This window comes from Lampetra planeri, unplaced genomic scaffold (genome assembly GCF_965212315.1).
Source record: "Lampetra planeri unplaced genomic scaffold, kcLamPlan1.2.h2 scaffold_175, whole genome shotgun sequence".
NCBI classification, from domain to species: Eukaryota; Metazoa; Chordata; class Hyperoartia; order Petromyzontiformes; family Petromyzontidae; genus Lampetra; species Lampetra planeri.
Window position 1 is genome coordinate 60,513 of NW_027614486.1, and position 21,094 is coordinate 81,606.

At 50.3% G+C, this 21,094-nt stretch overlaps 1 protein-coding gene across 5 annotated transcripts in view; it reads left to right on the plus strand.

Annotated features, from left to right (window-relative positions):
• KHDC4 (KH domain containing 4, pre-mRNA splicing factor) overlaps window positions 1-21,094 on the plus strand; it is a 43,253-nt gene that overhangs the window by 1,500 nt on the left and 20,659 nt on the right. For 2 of the 5 annotated variants that reach the window (XM_078622731.1, XM_078622735.1), the window contains exons 2-10: window positions 3,546-3,705; window positions 4,621-4,737; window positions 5,180-5,259; window positions 7,457-7,509; window positions 11,762-12,207; window positions 13,230-13,441; window positions 13,973-14,033; window positions 15,820-15,868; window positions 19,737-19,930. In XM_078622731.1, coding sequence (XP_078478857.1) covers window positions 3,546-3,705; window positions 4,621-4,737; window positions 5,180-5,259; window positions 7,457-7,509; window positions 11,762-12,207; window positions 13,230-13,441; window positions 13,973-14,033; window positions 15,820-15,868; window positions 19,737-19,930 — 1,372 coding nt within the window. The remainder of the gene's footprint in view (window positions 1-3,545; window positions 3,706-4,620; window positions 4,738-5,179; window positions 5,260-7,456; window positions 7,510-11,761; window positions 12,208-13,229; window positions 13,442-13,972; window positions 14,034-15,819; window positions 15,869-19,736; window positions 19,931-21,094) is intronic. The other 3 variants (XM_078622732.1, XM_078622733.1, XM_078622734.1) reach the window with 3 other exon arrangements.

Below are 21,094 nucleotides of genomic sequence, written 5' to 3' on the forward strand. Positions count from 1 at the left end.
TTGGTGAAGTATATCCATAATACAGTTTTTTAATGTTGTGGCTTTGCTTTCCAACACACCAGTGTGCTGTACTAGTAACGAATTGGCATTTTATATTTACGTGACAAACCTTACTAATTGGTGGTGGCGGGTTTAACGACGCATTTATTTTTACGCTATCTAACCCAAAAAAACACTATTATGGATATAAGTCGCGAAAGCTTAAGTGTTAAATTGGTGAAGTATGTACGTTGAACTTCTCTACGCACTAATCGGAGGTTCGGGGAAGGGCAACAAACTAGGAGTCTCTGTGAGTCTATGGGTCTCTGTGTGTGTCTGTGGGTCGCTGTGTGATGTTGTGGGTCTCTGTGATGTTGTGGGTCTCTGTGTGAGTCTGTGGGTCTCTGTGTGAGTCTGTGGGTCGTCTCTGTGTGAGTCTGTGGGTTTCTGTGTGAGGCTGTGGGTCCCTGTGTGAGTCTGGGTCTCTGAGTCTGTGGGCCTCTGTGCGAGTCTGTGGGCCTCTGTGCGAGTCTGTGGGTCCCTGTGTGAGTCTGTGGGTCCCTGTGTGAGTCTGTGGGCCTCTGTGCGAGTCTGTGGGCCTCTGTGCGAGTCTGTGGGCCTCTGTGCGAGTCTGTGGGCCTCTGTGCGAGTCTGTGGGCCTCTGTGCGAGTCTGTGGGTCTCTGTGCGAGTCCGTGGGTCGTCTCTGTGTGAGTCTGTGGGTCTCTGTGTGAGTCTGTGGGTCGTCTGTGTGAGTCTGGGTCTCTGTGAGTCTGTGGGCTTCTGTGCGAGTCTGTGGGTCTCTGTGCGAGTCTGTGGGTCCCTGTGTGAGTCTGGGTCCCTGTGTGAGTCTGTGGGTCCCTGTGTGAGTCTGTGGGTCTCTGAGTCTGTGGGCCTCTGTGCGAGTCTGTGGGCCTCTGTGCGAGTCTGTGGGTCTCTGTGCGAGTCTGTGAGTCTCTGTGCGAGTCTGTGAGTCTCTGTGCGAGGCCGTGGGTCGTTTCTGTGTGAGGCTGTGGGTCGTTTCTGTGTGAGGCTGTGGGTCGTCTTTGTGGGTCTCTGAGGCTGTGGGTCTCTGTGTGAGGGTACGTTGAACTTCTTTCGCACCGTCCGTAGCCAACTGTGCTAATCGGACGTGCGGGGGGTGTGTGACAACAAACTAAACACAAAAAGCTGTTCCAAATTAATTAGTTTTCAATCTAGATGATGTAAAAGTGCAGCCCCCCAGTGGCTATGCTGGTTGATCAAGCCACCACGGTCCCACAGGTGTGGGGGAGACCCCTATCCAGCAAGTGGATTGACAACAGGGCCTGTTAGAGCTACATGTCCTGTACTATGTAGTTACGTTGTAATGTAACTACACCCACGAACGAATAACATCAGCAGTGAGTGATGGGTACACATTTAGCTTGCTGACAACATTGCCAGGCGCAAGAATAGAATACACGTGTACCATAATCTATGATGACACGTGTCTACCAAGGAAAGCCTTTAAAGCCTCAATTGTTTCGAAAGGGTCCTGCAAAGTCTTAAGTGGGGATTCGATGTTGATGTGTCATATTCGTATTTATATTTTCCACAGCGACAGTAATGATAGTTTTGAGTTATGTGTAATACATAGCTGTCAACCCTACGGTTTATCTGTATTTTTGTACAGGAAAATAAAATTTTCAGGTCCATACGGCGTTCAGCTGTTTCAATACGGACTTTGTGGGATGGACGTTGAGATTTATAAAGGCACGGGTGACCAATAAAGTCTGAATTGGTCTGTGATAAGGTAGGCACTGATAAAGATTGACAGGTATGATAATATAATTTAGTATCGTTATCACAAAGGTACGGTCCATGCCAGTTAAGATCAGCAGTGCACCAGCATTGATGTATTAGACTGCTGACGAAACACTGAATGTCGAAACTTCTCCATAGTTTGCTTGTGTCTAATCAATGCTGCCGAAATTATACACTCCCAGACGGCCACGTGGATGATCTGTTGTAAGATGTTTTTATTTCAAGATACGGATTTGGAGCAGTATACTGTTTTCCACAACAACGCTAATGATTATTTCGAGTTATGTAATTGCCACGGAGTTATTTGTAAGGTTACTTCTCAGCATCGAGATGTTGCTTGGCCAATACCAGTTGCAGTGTGTGCTTATGCTGTAAAATGTTTTATCTGTGGGAGGAAAGCCATGTTAGAACAGTTTGAGAATGTAAAAACGTCACGCAGAAAGGTGAATCGAACCCAAGGGCCCTTCTAGGTTTATGGTCACAAAAGCAAACACATTCCTGCGGAGGGAGCTGGTAGGAACGTTGGGTTGCTCGGTCAATGGCCAGGGTCAACGGCGGCGTGGTGTATTCCGCAAATATGGCCGACTGTGAGGGCGGGCACAAGCCGGCGTGAGTAGGTTAAACGTTGAGTTTTATAAGGGCACCACGGGGTGACCAGCCCCTCCCCACCCAGCCCCACCCCTCCCACCCTCCCCACCCAACCCCTCCCCACCCAGCCCCTCCCTGCACGACGGACGGACACAATAATTCCCTGTGGGCTGGTGTAACCAGGAGGTTCCTACCAGTAAAATATATCCTGTATCTGTGGGAAATTTTTGGCAGGATAAAGATGGTGAAAGAATAAGAATAGGCTTCACCCTTTTTGCCGATGAAACAGGAGGTGTTCAGATGTTCAAACACCAAATCAACACGCCTATTGCAAGGCATCGCACTTTCTTGTGGCAAAACATCTAAACAAACGTGCTCTGATAATATAGTGGTACCGCGGTATACGTCGTTAATTCGTTCCAGAAGGTAGGACTTATACCGAAAATTACGTATACCCTTCCATTAAAACTTCAGGAAGCTGAAATTCTGGGGTTTTTCTCTTTTCTATCTTTTTCTTGACTTGGACCTGGTTGAAGCTCACCAGGTTTGAGTTTTACTAAAAACCTGTCCATTGAAGTTTGTTTTTGCCTTCTAAGAATGTTCCTGAAGTGTGACATTTTCTGGTCATTCCACACAATACTGTTACGGCTTGTTAGAGTCGTAACAGTATTGTGTACGCGGGGACTCATCCCGACCCATACAAGTTCTAGCAAGCGCGTCATATCCCAAGCAAACCCAGCTTAAATATATGCTGCCAAGCGTGGTGGTGCTCATTCAGACGCTGTCTTTCCGACAGACCTGTTCTTCACCTGAGGACGGCTGCTTGCGTTGTGGCCGAAACGTCGTGAGAATTGTATTTTATTATGTTTTATTTTTATTATTTTATTATTTCCCTTCTACGTGACTTTACCGAAAGAACCAAGAAGACAGTAACTAATTGGCACGTCTTGTTTACGTGACAAACCATTACGGAAAAACAATCTGACCCGCGACTACTGGACATCTATGACAAAGGGCTTTATATGAATAAATATTCTGATTCTGAATTGGCTGTGGCAGGCAGCGACGAGTTTAATGACACATTTATATTTCCGCCATCTAACACAAAAAACCCTTGGTTATGGACTTTATAGTAGTGTAATATGTTTTGACGGTGTCTCTCCGCGCTGTGCGTGGTGGTGGTGGATGGATGCAGGCGGCGGAGCAAGTGGGACGAGGCGGGTACCAGCGATGATCGGGTCCCGTGTGCACTTGAGGCCGCCGCCGCCGCTGCGGCGCGCATCAACAACATGCTGATGGCCAGGGGGAAGCTCAAGGCGCCCGCCAACGTGAGCGTGAAGACCGGCAACGACACGGTGCGGGCTCCAGCCACAACGTCTTTGTCGTCAACGTCACCGTCATTCTTAGCCCACGATCAATCAGGCCACTTCAACACGTAGGCTTTTGCGACCAATATCATCCATAATACAGGTTTTTTTGGGTTAGGTCGCGTGCTATTCTTCAGGAACGCAACTTCCACATTATAGGAGAACACAATGTCTCGCACCAGCGTGTAGCAGAGGTCGCAAACGGGTTTTGATTCCTTACCCGTACCCGGCCGCACCAGGGTCGCAAACGGGTACCCGTACCCTATCCGTACCCGGCCGGGTAGGGTACGGGTATCGGGTACCTGATTGCGACCTCTGGGATGAACCCATGTTGCAGGCGCGGGTGGATTGATTCTAGGAACTTGAATTGTGAGAAGAGACAAGACGTTGGGAAATGAGTTACAAACGGTTACTCAACAGTGACTCACGGCCTACCCGTACCCGGCCGCACCAGGGTCGCAAACGGGTACCCGTACCCGGTCGGGTACGGTTAGCCGGGTATCGGGTAGGGTACGGGTATCGGGTACCCGGTTGCGACCTCTGGCGTGTAGTGATGGCCACTGATGGTGTGTGTGCGCGCGCGTGTGTGCGCTTGTGCGCATGGGGAGCGGTTAGAGCGCCGCGCTATGAACCCGGCGACCCCGGTTCGATTCCCGCTCACGGCCAACGCCATTGACGAATATCTGAACCGCTCCTGGGCCTTCCCTAGGTCGACTCTGCCTCAAATGAGTACCTGGTGCGGTGTGTAAACACCCCCACTAAAGACAACAAGGGCAGTCGGGCATGGTGCTGGCCACCCACCCCCTCGTGTACCGTTCCAGCCTTCATATGTGCTCCCGAACGACACTTGCCCCAACAGTCTGTTAAAGGCTATACGGGGGATCTTTGTCTTTGTGTGTGCAGCAGGTTATTGCCGGAATGGCGAAGTCGTCCCATGAGAAGGTGCAGGTCAACCTGGACATCAACGACATCCCTGCCGCAAGTCGCAACAAGATCACCCTCGTGCAAGTGCAGGAGGAGGTACTAACGACGACAATGATGTAAAGTCACGTAGAAGGGAAATAATGAAATAATAAAAATAAAACATAATAAAATAGTTACATGCTAATTTCTGACTTTAACATCCTGCTAATTCTCTCACATTAACACAGCTTATTCAATGCTAAATTCTTCTGTTGATATGTGAACTCCTTTGCCAAGGCGCTCTTCTCCTCCCACCCAGCTTAAAATACGCTGCCAAGCTTAGCAGTGTCCATTGGAGCGCTGTCTTTCACACAGCTCTGTCTTCACCCGAGGAACGGCTGCTTGTGTTGTGGCCGAAACGTCGTGAGAATTTAATTTTAGAATGTTTTATTTTTTATTATTTCCCTTCTACGTGACTTTACCGAAAGAACCAAGAAAAGATGAATCCCTGCAGTCACGAAAGAAGCTTTAAATCGAAACTTGTCTCTTGTATTTGCAGATAAGTAAGCAGACAGGCACAGTGGTGTCAACCAGGGGGCGCTATATGACTCCGGAGGAAAAGGCAGTGGCTTCTCCCGAGTAAGTTGGCTACTTAATAATGAGCTTCCTCATAGGGCTGCACGGGAGCTTCGTGGTAACGCTTGTTCCTTGCAGCAATAAGGGCCCAGGTTCGATTACCGAATCTGGCGGCTTTCTGTGTGGCGGTTGTAAGTTCTCTTCCCGTGTTCGACAGAGCGTCGGTGTGAGCGTGTGTGTGTGTGGATTGTGAGCGCGATGTGTGTGGATTGTGAGTGTGGTGTGTAGTAAATATTGCCGCTACTGGGGAGACAAAGGCGGCTGATCGTGGTGCTGGCCGCCCCCACCCCCCTTCGTAGGTGCTCGCTTAACGGCACTTGCCCCTACAGTTTGTGAAGGCTATACGGGGGGGGATCTTTGCCTTGGTAACCTGCTGTGTCACCTGTTGTGTTACCCATGAGTCTTCAATAATGAAGCAGAGGTCGCAACTGGGTACCCGATACCCGTACCCTACCCGCTACCCGTACCCGGCTGGGTACGGGTACCCGTTTGCGACCCTGGTGCGGCCGGGTACGGGTAGGCCGTGAGTCACTGGTGAGTAACCGTTTGTCACTCATTTCCCAACGTCTTGTCTCTTCTCACAATTCAAGTTCCTAGAATCAACCCACCCGCGCCTGCAAGATGTCTTCATCCCAGAGGTCGCAATCGGGTACCTGATACCCGTACCCTACCCGTACCCGGCTGGGTACGGGTAGCCGGGTATCGGGTAGGGTACGAGTACGGGTACCCATTTGCGACCCTGGTGCGGCCGGGTACGGGTAAGGAATCAAAACCCGTTTGCGACCTCTGTAATGAAGGCTTTGTTGACCGCCACATGAGCAGCGTCCTTCACATGGACTCATCAATAAACGTCGATCATTGTTCACGCTATACCGTGCGCGTGTAAGAATTCATCGCGTGTGAATTTTACAGACGATATTCTAATGCTAAACATGCGCTAATGAGGAACAACGCCGTACAAACGAGGTTGACGCCCCTTGCCTGAGGGCCGTGGTTCTCTTTCATCAGTGGTGCAGGATACACGCGGCATCTGTTAGGGGGATGCCTTTGCTCATGCGGAGTCATGGAGCAGTGCTACTTTTTCTTGGTTCTTTCGGTAAAGTCACGTAGAAGGGAAGTAATAAAATAATAAAAATTGAACATAATAAAATAATTTTCACGACGTTTCGGCCACAACGCAAGCAGCCGTCCTCAGGTGAAGACCAGGTCTGTCGGGGAGACATTCAGACGCTGTCTCCCCGACAGACCTGTTCTTCACCTGAGGACGGCTGCTTGTGTTGTGGCCGAAACGTCGTGAGGATAATTTTATTATGTTTTATTTTTATTATTTTATTACTTCCCTTCTACGTGACTTTACCGAAAGAACCAAGAATAAGAATCCCTGCAGTCACGAAAGCTTTAAATCGAAAAATAATAAATGATGATTGCTTGTGTTGCAATCGAAACGCCGTGAGAATTTATCATGTTTGTTTTTTATTATTTTATTATTTCCCTTCTACGTGACTTTACCGAAAGAACCAAGAAGATGAATCCCTGCAGTCACGAAAGCTTTAAATCGAAATTCAGTGCCTGCTTTGTGCGTGTGCACGAGCAGTTCTGAACACGTCTGTTGTATATTCCTTGCACTTGTTTCACACCCCGTACATAGCCGACCGTGCTAATCGGAGGTGCGGGGGGGGGAGCAAGGACAGCAAACTAAACACACAAAGCATCTGAAGGCGGGTGAACACGTGCGCTCGGCAATACACCTGCTGTTGCTTGGGCCCTCTCTCTCTCTAGCCTCGACCATCTGCTCGGACATAAGTGTGTCCGTGAAGCTTGTTTAATTGGTTCAACTTGAGGTTTGTGTTTTAATACTCTTAGTTCTTTCGGCAAAGTCACGTAGGTAAAAAAATTAAATTAAAATTAATGAAAATAAAATAATAAAATCACGACGTTTCAGAGGCAACGTCACAGCCAGATTTGCTGCACCTTGATGCTGCAAATCTGGCTGTGACGGTCCCACCTGATGATGGAGACTTGTGTTGCCTCCGAAACGTCGTGATTTGATTTTATTATTTTATTTTTATTAATTTTAATTTCATTTTTTTACCTACGTGACTTTACCGAAAGAACTAAGAGTATGAATCCTTGCAGTCACGAAAGCTTCAAATCTAGAATTTGTGTTTTAATCTTGTGCAAATCGTTCATTTGTTGACAGTGACCAGCCACTTCACCTTCATATCAAGGGGAGCGGCGCGGATAGTGTGAGCTGTGAGTACCAGAATGCATGTAAACTTCTTTCGCACTGCTCGTAGCCAACCGTGCTAATGGGGGATGTAGCCCCGTCTGCACCGTTTCACCACCACACTTGCTCCCACTTTGTAATGCTGCCTCCTTCATTTCTTTCCCCAAGCTCTTGAAACAATAATAACCTTGGTCATTTCAAATAACGTGTTAACTCTCAGAAGGGAACTAATAAAATAAAAGAAAAAAATTCTCACGACGTTTTGACTGCAACACAAGCAATCGTCATTAGGTGTGAAATCCACAGCAAGAAAATGTTCACACCTGATGATGATTGCTTGTGTTGCAGTCGAAACTTCGTGATAATTTTTATTGTTTTATATGTATTTTTTTATTATTTTCCTTCTACTTGACTTTACCGAAAGAACCAAGAATATGAATCCCTGCAGTCACGAAAGCTTTAAATCAGTTACACTATGAGATCTCTTTTACCAGTGGCAAAATATAGTAGTAGGTTTTTACCCTTTTAAACTGGTACAAAACTGACACCTTTATATGAAGACTCATGGGTAAAAGGTGTCAGTTTTGTACCAGTTTAAAAGGGTAAAAACCTACTACTGTACTTTAAATCAGTGTTAACCCTTATGACCCCATCACCTTGATCTTGTACGTAGTTTTTCATGACCGACGGGACGGTTCACTATTGAGTTCTTTTGTTGTGAGGTCGTCTCGGTGTAGTCGTGTCAGAACCGTGAAGCCCTCCACCACCCGACCAAAAAAAATGTATCGGCGCAAGTTAATTCGTTTTGTCTTGGACGGCGCTGTTCGATGCTGGCCGCTTGACATTTTTTTGGGCCCACGCTCGGCAATCGTGTTTTTAAAAATGAAAAAAAGTAAGAGACGCATTGGGGAGCAGCATTTTTATTTTTGCCAGGTAAGGCCCCACAGCTACCGAATAAACCTGGTGATCACAAGTGGCTTATCATCGTGTGGAAATATATAGCAGGCAAATTTCTCTAAACCCTTGGTGATGTTGATTCAAAATGTGGAGGGATAAAACGGAAGGGCCCGGAGAAAAAGCCACACGACCACAGAGAGAGTGAGAGACACGCAAACTCCAAATATACAGCAGCAGGCGTCAGGGTCGGGATCGAACCCACGACCTCCTGTACACCAGGCGAGGTAGTTAACATCTCCTAGCCACCGTGATGATGATGATGATGAGAGAGACACGCAAACTCCACATACAGCAGCAGGCGTCAGGGTCGGGATCGAACCCACGACCTCCTGTGTACCAGGCGAAGGTAGTTAACATCTCCTAGCCACAGTGATGATGATGATGAGAGAGACACGCAAACTCCACATACAGCAGCAGGCGTCGGGGAACGGGATCGAACACACGACCCTCCTGCATTACCAAGTGTTGGCTTTTCGTTTATTGATGGCTGTTGCGCTTGTGCCAAACTTTTTATCGGCCTGTGGGGGGGATGGGGGGGGAGGTGAGGAGGGTCTAGAAGGTGGAGCGCCGTGAGGTTTTGGCGCTCCTGCCGATACTGCCCTCCCAGATCAAACAACGGCGGTGACACGAGATGCCTCACACCCTGAGTCCGTGGGTTTGGTGCACTAACACTCACCTACAGCGCACTGACACTCACCTACAGCGCACTGACACTCACCTACAGCGCACTGACACTCACCTACAGCGCACTGACACTCACCTACAGCGCACTGACACTCGCCTACAGCGCACTGACACTCGCCTTCAGCGCACTGACACTCGCCTTCAGCGCACTGACACTCGCCTACAGCGCACTGACACTCGCCTTCAGCGCACTGACACTCGCCTACAGCGCACTGACACTCACCTACAGCGCACTGACACTCACCTACAGCGCACTGACACTCACCTACAGCGCACTGACACTCGCCTACAGCGCACTGACACTCACCTACAGCGCACTGACACTCACCTACAGCGCACTGACACTCACCTACAGCGCACTGACACTCGCCTACAGCGCACTGACACTCGCCTTCAGCGCACTGACACTCGCCTTCAGCGCACTGACACTCGCCTACAGCGCACTGACACTCACCTACAGCGCACTGACACTCGCCTACAGCGCACTGACACTCGCCTTCAGCGCACTGACACTCGCCTACAGCGCACTGACACTCGCCTTCAGCGCACTGACACTCGCCTTCAGCGCACTGACACTCGCCTACAGCGCACTGACACTCGCCTACAGCGCACTGACACTCGCCTACAGCGCACTGACACTCGCCTACAGCGCACTGACACTCGCCTACAGCGCACTGACACTCGCCTACAGCGCACTGACACTCGCCTACAGCGCACTGACACTCGCCTTCAGCGCACTGACACTCGCCTACAGCGCACTGACACTCGCCTTCAGCGCACTGACACTCGCCTACAGCGCACTGACACTCGCCTACAGCGCACTGACACTCGCCTACAGCGCACTGACACTCGCCTACAGCGCACTGACACTCGCCTACAGCGCACTGACACTCGCCTACAGCGCACTGACACTCGCCTACAGCGCACTGACACTCGCCTACAGCGCACTGACACTCGCCTACAGCGCACTGACACTCGCCTTCAGCGCACTGACACTCGCCTACAGCGCACTGACACTCGCCTTCAGCGCACTGACACTCGCCTTCAGCGCACTGACACTCGCCTACAGCGCACTGACACTCGCCTACAGCGCACTGACACTCGCCTACAGCGCACTGACACTCGCCTACAGCGCACTGACACTCGCCTTCAGCGCACTGACACTCGCCTACAGCGCACTGACACTCGCCTACAGCGCACTGACACTCGCCTACAGCGCACTGACACTCGCCTTCAGCGCACTGACACTCGCCTACAGCGCACTGACACTCGCCTACAGCGCACTGACACTCGCCTACAGCGCTGCGCAATGCCGGTGCGTACTGGCATCGCGGCCTCCGCGTTTGCTCAATTTGAAAATGGGCCTGCAAAATTTACTCTGGGGATTACACGCGGATTCATCTCGCCCGCCCCCCCCCCCTACCGAAACCGCTGCGGACTGTGAGACTGAGGCCGTGACCTTGAGGCCGTGACCTTGAGGCCGTGACCTTGAGGCCGTGACCTTGAGGCCGTGACCTTGAGGCCGTGACCTTGAGGCCGTGACCTTGAGGCCGTGACCTTGAGGCCGTGTGACTGAGGCCGTGTGACTGAGGCCGTGACCGTGAGACATCGCGTCCCTTTCTTGGTGACGATCGCCCTGCGCTCAACGACGAGTGGCGTGAATACCGAGTGTGCTACATCAGTGTTCTGCATTTGCGAGGTCCGGGGCCGCCACCAACAGGCCCCTGGGTGACCTTTAGTGAGGCCCATGACGTGACCCCCCCCCCCCCCCCCCCGACAGTACACAAATGTGAAAACACCACTTGTGTAGGCAGTGTGGCGGCCCTCGCACTGATGACGTCTTATCGTCGAAAGTGGCCCCCCCCTCTGAAAACTTACACTACGACATTATGAATAATAGATTTGTATACTTTTAAACTGTTTTTTTGCTTTGGTTTTCTACTGGGCAATACTTTGCTCAAAACGGTCCAGTTTTTTCTCAATGCATTCACACTCTTGGTCTTAGTTGGAAAGTGTTATAATAGAGTAGCAGCAGCAGCATACCAATGTGTGTTTACACTAACGTTTTCAATTGGTTTACATTATACAGCTCTGACCGATTATACATTTACATATGCACAAATGACGAGACAAAAAATCCCCGGTATAGCCTTATTGCCAACATGTGTGAAGGCGGACACCACATCCGGTCGGCATCGTCTCCCCCGTGGCAATATTTACACACCGCACCAAGCGCTCGTTTGAGGGCAGGCCCAGGACCGGTTTAGATCATCGTAAGCTGTGTTGACCTTGAGCTGGAGTCGAACTCTCGTCGCCGAGTTCGTTAGCGCAGTGCGAACGCTCTACTTCGAGCAACTCCCGACGCCCATCCGATGGATCGTGAGAGGAGTCCGCACAGAGTTGCGATGTTTCACCGGTCCTCTCCGAACGCCGTACACTGTCTCGCACCGGCGCGTGGTGGTGGTGGTGGCCACTGACGGCGTGTGTGTGTGCATGTGTGTGCGTGTGTACGAGTGTGTGTGCCCATGGGGTAGTGCAGCGGTTAGCACCGATTAAAATTCCTCGCCGAGCTGAACTCGCCGGCGTTCAGATCGGATCTCATCTCGTCTTGTTTTTGTTTTCCTTGCCGTCCCGCAGTGGCCGTGCGGATGATCAACGATAAGATCGACGCGTGGGTGCGCGGGAACGGCCTGTACGAGCGCGTGTCCCTGTCCGACCCCGGCGTCGCCGGCATCAGCACGACCTCCCAACCGCCGCCCCCCCCGTGCGGCTTTGCGGCCGAAGCTGTGCCCACGTACCCGCCGGCCGCGGCGATGGCGGCGGGGGCGACGTCCGGGATGCTGTACGCGCCGCCGACGCCGCTGCCGACCGTCGGCTTTGCATCGCCCGCCACGGTCAAGACGCCGGCGCCTGCCTACCATCCGGCGCCTGCCTACCACCAGCCGCCGATGCCGGTGGTGCCGCAGGCGGCGCCGGTTGCGTACTCCCACCCGACGGGGAATGCGTTCGCCCCGCCGGCGAGTTACTCGGCACCGCCGTCCGGCTTCCGCATGTCCACACCGCTCGCTCAGCTGCAGCCCGGGGTACGTGAGCCAGATGTTAACTGCCTCGCCTGGTATGCAGGAGGTCGTGGGTTCGATCACGACGCTAGCACCTGCTGTGTATTTTGAGTTTGCATGTCCCCTCTCCCAGTGGTTGCATGAACAAAAAACTAAATGCAAAAGCAATTCTCAAGAAATTAGTTTATCAGTGTTGGTGATATTTAAAACGCGTAACTGGTCGGCTCTGAGGAGCGCAACGTCTCTACGCCCCGTCAACAAAGGGGGAGCAGCAGAACTACACAAACTCTCTCCTGATGCCCTCTCATCGTGGCCAGCAGATCTCAAAGTTGGGCATTTAGTTCCCGAACATATTGCCATCGTATGTGTAATGACGACTTGTCACACTTCTCTTGAGATGGAACTTTATTGAAGACTAGTTCACTTGATAATCAGGTGGAGATCCCCACTGCAACAGCCCCGAGTCTCCCGCGCATCTCTCCCTTGTACACCGACACGAGGTCACGCCCCCAATCTCGATCATTCTCGCTGACTCTGGACGCTCGCTCCACCCACAGACTCCACCGTCCTCTTGCGTCACCTGACCACGCTCCCTTCTCGAACATTCCCGTAGCCACCAGTCCCTACGCACTCACAACTGATTACCTCCCGTGGCCACTACTAGTCCCCTCACAACGCATGCAGGCTCTATTGTCACTACATATGTAAGAATTAAAATAGAATAATTCTCATCATCGTTGTCGTCCTCATCATCTTCGGGCCACGGTCTCCCGTCACCAGGTCTCGCGGAGGTCCGTCGTGACTCTTTCACCCCCTGTCTTGTTCTCCCCCCCACCCCCCCTGGTACATTATGCCAGTCGCGTAGGGTCAGATTTTTGCGATGGGGGGTGGGGGAGGGGGACACGCAAACTGCTGTAACGGTCTCGTGAATCGTTACACAAAAGGTTAATGTAAATAAAAGATTGCGAGGTCCGCGATAGTACCATCGTGTGCCCGCTCTCCCGCACGCACTCGGTCGTCACCAGCTCCGCACCGCTCCCTTGCAGATGCACTACGTGCAGGAGAAGGTGTTTGTGGGGCTGGAGCACGCCGATCCGGCCTTTGGCCTCAAGGCCTCCTTGGAGGGCCCCGGCGGCTCCTACCTGCAGCACATCGTGCGCGAGACCGGCGCCAAGGTTCACCTGCGGGGCCGCAGCTCTGGCTACATGGAGCACGCGTCCGGCCGCGAGGCCTTCGAGCCGCTCTACATTTACATCAGGTGGGTGGGTGGGTGTGTGCGTGGGTGTGTGGGTGGGTCTGTGCGTGAGTGTGTGGGTGGGTCTGTGCGTGTGGGTGGGTGTGTGCGGGTGGGTGGGTGTGTGCGTGCGGGTGGGTGGGTGGGTGCGTGCGTGGGTGGGTACGTGGGTGGGTGCGTGCGTGCGTGGGTGGGTGGGTGCGTGCCTGGGTGGGTGGGTGTGTGCGGGGGTGTCTGCCTTTGTGGGGATGTCCATGTGTGTGGGTCTATCTGAGAGGTGCTCGCTACAGCACTTGCCCCAACAGTCTGTGAAGGCTATACGGGGGATCTGTTTCTTTCTTTGTTTCCCTACGTGTCTCTCTTTTGTGTCGAGTAATTAGCTGTTGGTAGATATGTGGACATGCCGTTGATACGTTATACCACGTTTCATTTGCTTTCAGATGTAACGATATGCGAGGCATGCAACAAATAATGATGATGATGATGAAGGGGTCTTACTCGTTTGTCCAGCCACTGGCCGTAACTAACCTGCCTTTAAAAATCTGTTATTCCCAGCCACCCCAGACCAGAGAAGCTGGCTTTGGCGAGAAAACTCTGCGAGGATTTACTCCAGACGGTGAGTGGTCGTTCAAGAGTGCGACATGCACGGCGCTCGGTGTCTATCGCCGGATTCCGCGTGAATAAGTCGCGATGAAATAAGCCAGCGCAATTTGAATCGCAGGCGTAGTCACCTAATTTTCAATTATCATTTGCCATCGGAGAATAGATTTTCCACAACTGCGCGTGCAGTGATTTAATCGCAGCGTGTTCCCGATTGGAATCATCTTTGATTCTACGGATGACATATCACGTAGCTTGATACTGGTAGGAACCTCCTGGTTCCACCATTCCACAGGGGATTATTGTGTCCGTCCGTCGTGCACCCAAAAATGGGAGGGGTGGGGCTGGGTGGAGAGGGGAGGGGAGGGTGGGGCTGGGTGGGGGGTGGGGCTGGGTGGGGAGGGGCTGGTCACCCCGTGGTGCCCTTATAAAACTCAACGTTTAACCTACTCACACCGGCTTGTGCCCGCCCTCGCAGTCGGGCATATTTGCGGAATACACCATGCCGCCGTTGACCCTGGCCATTGACCGAGCAACCCAACGTTCCTACCAGCTCCCTCCGCACGAATGTGTTAATTATCATTTGCCATCGGAGAAAAGATTTTCCACAACTGCGCGTGCAGTGATTTAATCGCAGCGTGTTCCCGATTGGAATCCTCTTTGATTCTACGGATGACATCACGTAGCTTGATTTAACTTGAAAGCCACTCTCGTGCTGGTGCAACTGTTCTGGGAAGGAGTCTTTTCTCTCCCTGTGCAGGTTATGGAGGTTATATTCCACACAGCAAATGTAGTTGGTCTCCTTATTGTTATACATGGAAATACCACTCGTGGGTTTCCTCTCACTCATGCCATGAATATCGTGGTTATTTTGGATAGCTTAGAGTTACATTGTACATAGTTCTAGTTTGTTTATTACTTAGTCATCACGTTTATTTAAAAAAAATCAGTTTTTGGTCGATGCACCCCCCCTCCCCTGCAAAAACCCTCCCTTCCCATGTGACCATTGATAAAAAAACCCTCCATCGCCTAGGGGGTTTAACCTGAAATAAACTGGCTGACCGTACATTATCACGCCGGCCAGTGTGCAGATTTTTTTTTGCCCCTCGGGACTGCTTCAGCTATCGCAAAGTTAATCGTAACGCCTGTAATTGTCACGATTTGTGGTTACGTTTGTGTGCGGAGCCGCAGTCCCGCTTGTCGCTTAGCTAATCGGAACAACTGTCCAATTCCCTCGAGGCTCGGGGAACGTTATGCAGAGAGAGATTTTTAGCTGCAGCTCAAGTTTAAAAAGATAGCGGATATTTTTATACCGTTGCCATTTTGGTGAGCCGTGCCACACGTGCGAATGAGACTATATTTCTTGATAGAAGACGTTGACTCGACTTCTTGCTGTGGATTTCACACCTGATGATGATTGCTTGTGTTGCAGTCGAAACGTCGTGAGAATTTGTATTGTTTTATATTTACATTATTTTATTATTTCCATTCTAACGTGACTTGATTTCACACCTGATGATGATTGCTTGTGTTGCAGTCGAAACGTCGTGAGAATTTTAATTGTTTTATGTTTATATTATTTTATTGTTTCCCTTCTACGTGACTTTACCGAAAGAACCAAGAATATGAATCCCTGCAGTCACGAAAGCTTTAAATCGAAATTCAGTGCTGCTTTGTGCGTGTGCACGAGCAGTTCTGAACACGTCTGTTGTATATTCCTTGCACTTGTTTCACACCCCGTACATAGCTTTAAATCGAAATTCTTTCTGAAGTGTTGCTTTGTTTTTTGTCCGTCTCCGCAGGTTCATGACAAGTACAGCGCTTACCAGAACTCGATGAGCGGTCAGGCAGGTAAGCAGTTCCGTTTGACGCATGATCGGCTTTCGTGACCAATATCCGTAATAAAGGTTTTTGTTGGGTTAGATCGCGTAAATATCAATGTGTCGTTAAACCCGCCACCACCCCACATAGCCAATTAGTAAGCTTTGTCACCTTAACTAAACGTGCTAATTAGTTACTACTTTGGTGAAGTGCTGTGTCGGGCGGTGGCGGGTTTAACGACACGTGTGTGTGTGTGTGTATATATATGCGATATAACGCAAAAAACACCAAGATTACGGGTTCTATCGTTGGTACGGTGGTGTTGGTGAAGGTGGCGCTGCTGGCGATGCTGCACGTGGCTGGTGATCTAGCACTGCAGACCAGCCAGGGCTGCTCAGTCACTTACACAGATTCGTGAAAAACTTGCAAACCCACTGGGCTTTGCCAGGAGATGGTGGCAGTACAGCAAGTGGGTTCAATTCCCCCCAGGGAATGAGTGTCACGCCTTCCCCACCTTCCTACACGAGTGGGTTTTCTCCAAGTTCTCCGGTTTTCTCCCACGTGCGTGAACACACGCATGACTGGAGTTGAACAAATATCCTCAACTGTTCGGGGAAGGAGTCTTTTCTCTCCCTGTGCAGGTTATGGAGGTTATATTCCACACAGCAAATGTAGTTGGTCTCCTTATTGTTATTCATGGAAATGCCATACATGGGTTTCCTCTCACTCATGCCATGAATATCGTTGTTAGTTTGGATAGCTTACTAGAGTCACATTGTACATAGTTCTAGTTTGTTTATGACTTAGTCATCACGTTTATTTAAAAAAAATCTGTTTTTGGTCGATGCACCACCCCCCTGCATACCCTCCCTTCCCATGTGACCATTGATAGAAAAACTCCATCGCCTAGGGGGATTGAGTGTCACCCTTCCCCACCTTCCTACACGAGTGGGTTTTCTCCAAGTTCTCCGGTTTTCTCCCTCGTGCGTGAACACACGCATGACTGGAGTTGAACAAATATCTTCAATATAGGATCACAGAGCTTGGGTAATGGGGTGGGGGGGGGCGCCGGTTCTGGCTGGCCTTGGCGATCGACCGTGGTTTCTCGTGCCTCTGAAAACTGCGTGCGGCAGCTGCGGTGGTGTCACACGCGAGTGCGGTTTTCTTTTGTACTTCACCGTGAGTAGCCGAGCGCGAGCGGGGGAGGGTCTAGAAGGTGGAGCGCCGCGAGGTTTTGGCGCTCGTGCCGATACTGCCCTCCCAGATCAAACGGCGGTGATCCGAGCTGTTCCGCCCTGAACCCGTGGGCGTGAACGTACTACACTCACCTACAACGCCACCACCGCCGCCACCGGATTGTCACTTGCTTTACCGGGTTTTGGGCGCGTCGCGATCCGACCGGATTTTGTTCCGTTTTGCCGTAGCCACACACACAGGAGAGGTCAGAGAGAGATGGAGTAGATACGATTCGGAGACTCCACTTGTTTGCAAAATGTGGCCAAATACGGCTCACGATTAAAAACAAAAATTCTGAAGACCAATTTTGAAATCGACCTTTGAACAGTTACGTTGTCGGTAGAACGTTGCGTATCAAGTAAAACATCAATAATAAAACATGGAGTGATTTATATTACCGCCGTAGTGCCTTCCAGGTTACAGACGGTGCAGTGTGGCCCGTTTTTAAGAGGACATGTCTCTCGTAGCAGCTGCAGGTGTGCCCGTATTGTAAACAGAGGTCGCAACCGGGTACCCGATACCCGTACCCTACCCGATACCCGGCTACCCGTACCCGGCCGGGTACGGGTAGACCGTGAGTCACTGGTGAGTCACCGTTTGTCACTCATTTCGGGTAGGGTACGGGTAGGGAACGGGTACCCGTACCCGGCTGGGTACGGGTACGGGTACCCATTTGCGACCCTGGTGCGGCCGGGTACGGGTAAGGAATCAAAACCCGTTTGCAATCTTTGATTGTAAATCATCTTTGCCAGAGTTTTAGTGCCTGCCTATTACAGATTTACGCACAGAACTGACTCATCATTCCGCATGTTTACCCAGGGAAGCCTCACCGTGTCCCAAGACTCTGCAGGTTTATCCGCGTAGGCAGGGGGGAACGGTGTTGCCACTATGTGTCATCCCAATTGAGTAACTTGTAGATCATTTTTCAGCTTTGCAATGTTATGGGCAACACCCGTTAAATATATTCACGGGAGGAAATCGGATATCTTGGCGGGAGTGACTCATGCAGCCAGCTATGGCTGCAGGGTTTGGTGGTACATGTTGTTTATGTCGTTTATTGTTAAAATTCGGTCACAGTTCCTATGATCACTGTTACATTGCTTTTATGGCTTTATTTTGGTGATTTCGAAAACGTTTTGCCATGTTTGTTTGTTGTAGTACGGAGTTAGACTGATGGCCTTAATCTAAGTTGTCTTGTGCTTGTTGTTGTTTGACTTGCATCCCACTGGGATTTTTGCACACAGCGTTGGTGTACGGTCTTTTCTTGGATTTTCTGTTTGCACATAGTTACATGGTCACTTTAAGATGTTTTCATGTTTTTTGTTTGTTGCGGTTGCACCCGATTCAAGAGCCGAAAGGCTCGCAGGCCTATACCAAATAAATGAAACTGATGCAGAACACAGGGAGAACGTACCGACTCCTCACACTATCACGCTCACTGTGCAGAACATATAAACTCCACATACTCGCACACACACTCTGTAGAACAGGAGCAGGGTGTACAAACTCCACACACCATCACTCGCACAATCGGCAGAACAGGGTCAGTAATATACAAAATTCTCAAGACAGATCCCCCGTATGGCCTTAACAGACTCTTGAGGCAAGTGCTGTTAGCGAGCACCTATGAAGGCCAGCACGGCACACGAAGGGGTGGGTGGCCAGCACCAGGTACTCATTTGATGCCGAGTCGACCTAGGAGATGCCCAGAACCAGTTCAGATAATCGTCACTTGTCTTGGTATTGAGCGGGTTCGTAGCACGGCTCGCTAACTGCTACACTACCGCACTCCACACACTCACACACTCTGCAGAACAGGGGCAGCATCATACAAACTCCACATTCTGCAGAACAGGGGCAGAGTGTACAAACTGCACATTCACACACTCTGCAGAACAGGGGCAGCATCATACAAACTCCACATTCACACACTCTGCAGAACAGGGGCAGCATCATACAAACTCCACATTCACACACTCTGCAGAACAGGGGCAGCATGATACAAACTCCACATTCACACACACTCTGCAGAACAGGGGCAGCATCATACAAACTCCACATTCACACACTCTGCAGAACAGGGGCAGCATCATACAAACTCCACATTCACACACACTCTGCAGAACAGGGGCAGCATCATACAAACTCCACATTCACACACACTCTGCAGAACAGGGGCAGCATGATACAAACTCCACATTCACACACTCTGCAGAACAGGGGCAGCATCATACACACTCCACATTGACACACTCTGCAGAACAGGGGCAGCATCATACAAACTCCACATTCACACACTCTGCAGAACAGGGGCAGCATGATACAAACTCCACATTCACACACTCTGCAGAACAGGGGCAGCATGATACAAGCTCCACATTCACACATTCTGCAGAACAGGAGCAGCATCATACAAACTCCACATTCACACACTCTGCAGAACCGGGGCAGCATCATACAAACTCCACATTCACACACTCTGCAGAACAGGGGCAGCATCATATAAACTCCACACAAGAATAAGAGACTCTAGGCCACTCTTGGTTGCGGGTCGCAAGCATTATCGCTGCGCTGCCATCCAACGCACAAAAAATACAATGCGACAGACGTCGTCTGCCTTTCACCTCCCCCCTCTCCCCGTGTGTCCTCCGCTATCGCGCAGGCTACTCGCAGATGAACAGCTACGGCAGGATGTCCATGTACCGCCCTGCCATGCAAGCACAGCCGGTTGGAACGGCGTGGCAGGGTCCTGACGGCATGCCGACGCCGTCACCGCAGCCGCCTTCAGCGAATGCGCAAGGACTGGCGTACGCACAGTACCCCGCTCCAGCCTCCATGTACCAGCCGTCCGTACAGGTAACTAGCGATCTCGCTTGTTTCATCGGCAGCAGAAGCCGTGAACGATCAACCTGCTGGATTCTAGATTTGAAGCTTTCGTGACTGCAAGGATTGATATTGTTAGGTTTTTTCGGTGAAGTCACGTAGGTAAAAATTTTTAATTAGTAAAATAAAATAAAAATCACGACGTTTCGGAGGCAACACAAGCCTCCGTCTTCAGGTGGAACCGTCACAGCACGATAGCTGTATCAAGTGAGATAAATGCCAAGAAAACAGTCCTTGTATATATACTGGTTGAGGGTGGGAGGAGCCAAGGTAGGCCCTGAAAATTATTTTTGTGAGGTTCGGTGCCGCTGAAGCACGCTGTTAGGAATGAGCCTTTATTGTGTAAACTAGGTGCGGATAATGTAAAGGTGCGTGTAAAAGGGACTGAGCTTTTTTGTTATGTAGAGATGATGCGGCTGAAATAGCTGCCAGGAAATGAGTCTTTGTTGTGTAGAATGGATGTTATCTGCCTCGCCTGGTGGTACAGGAGGTCGTAGGTTCGATCCCGACCCCTGACGCCTGCTGCTGTATATTTGGAGATTGGGTGTTTTCCCCGTGGTCGCGTGGATTTTTCTCCGGGTCCTCCGGTTTTGCTCTCCACGTTTAGAAACACGCGTTTTGGAGTATTCGTCTGCTATAAATTACCACGTGATGAGCCACTCCGTTTAGCTATCATTGGTGGCTGTATAGCTCGGTGGGTCTTAGCTGGTAAAATAAATAATAAATGTTTTATTTTATTATAAATAGGGTTTATACTTTCTGGTTCTTTCGGTAAAGTCACGTAGGTGAAAATAAAATTAAAAAAACTAAATCACGACGTTTCGGAGGCAACACAAGCTTCCGTCATCAGGTGGGCCCACTACAGCAAAAAAATGTTTTTACTTTAGTGAGCCCACTACATCAAAAAATGTTTTTACTGTCATGAGCCCACTACAGCAAAAAAATGTTTTTACTTTAGTGAGCCCACTACATCAAAAATGTTTTTACTGTCATGAGCCCACTACAGCAAAAAAATGTTTTTACTTTAGTGAGCCCACTACATCAAAAAATGTTTTTACTGTCATGAGCCCACTACAGCAAAAAAATGTTTTTACTTTAGTGGGCCCACTACATCAAAAATGTTTTTACTGTCGTGAG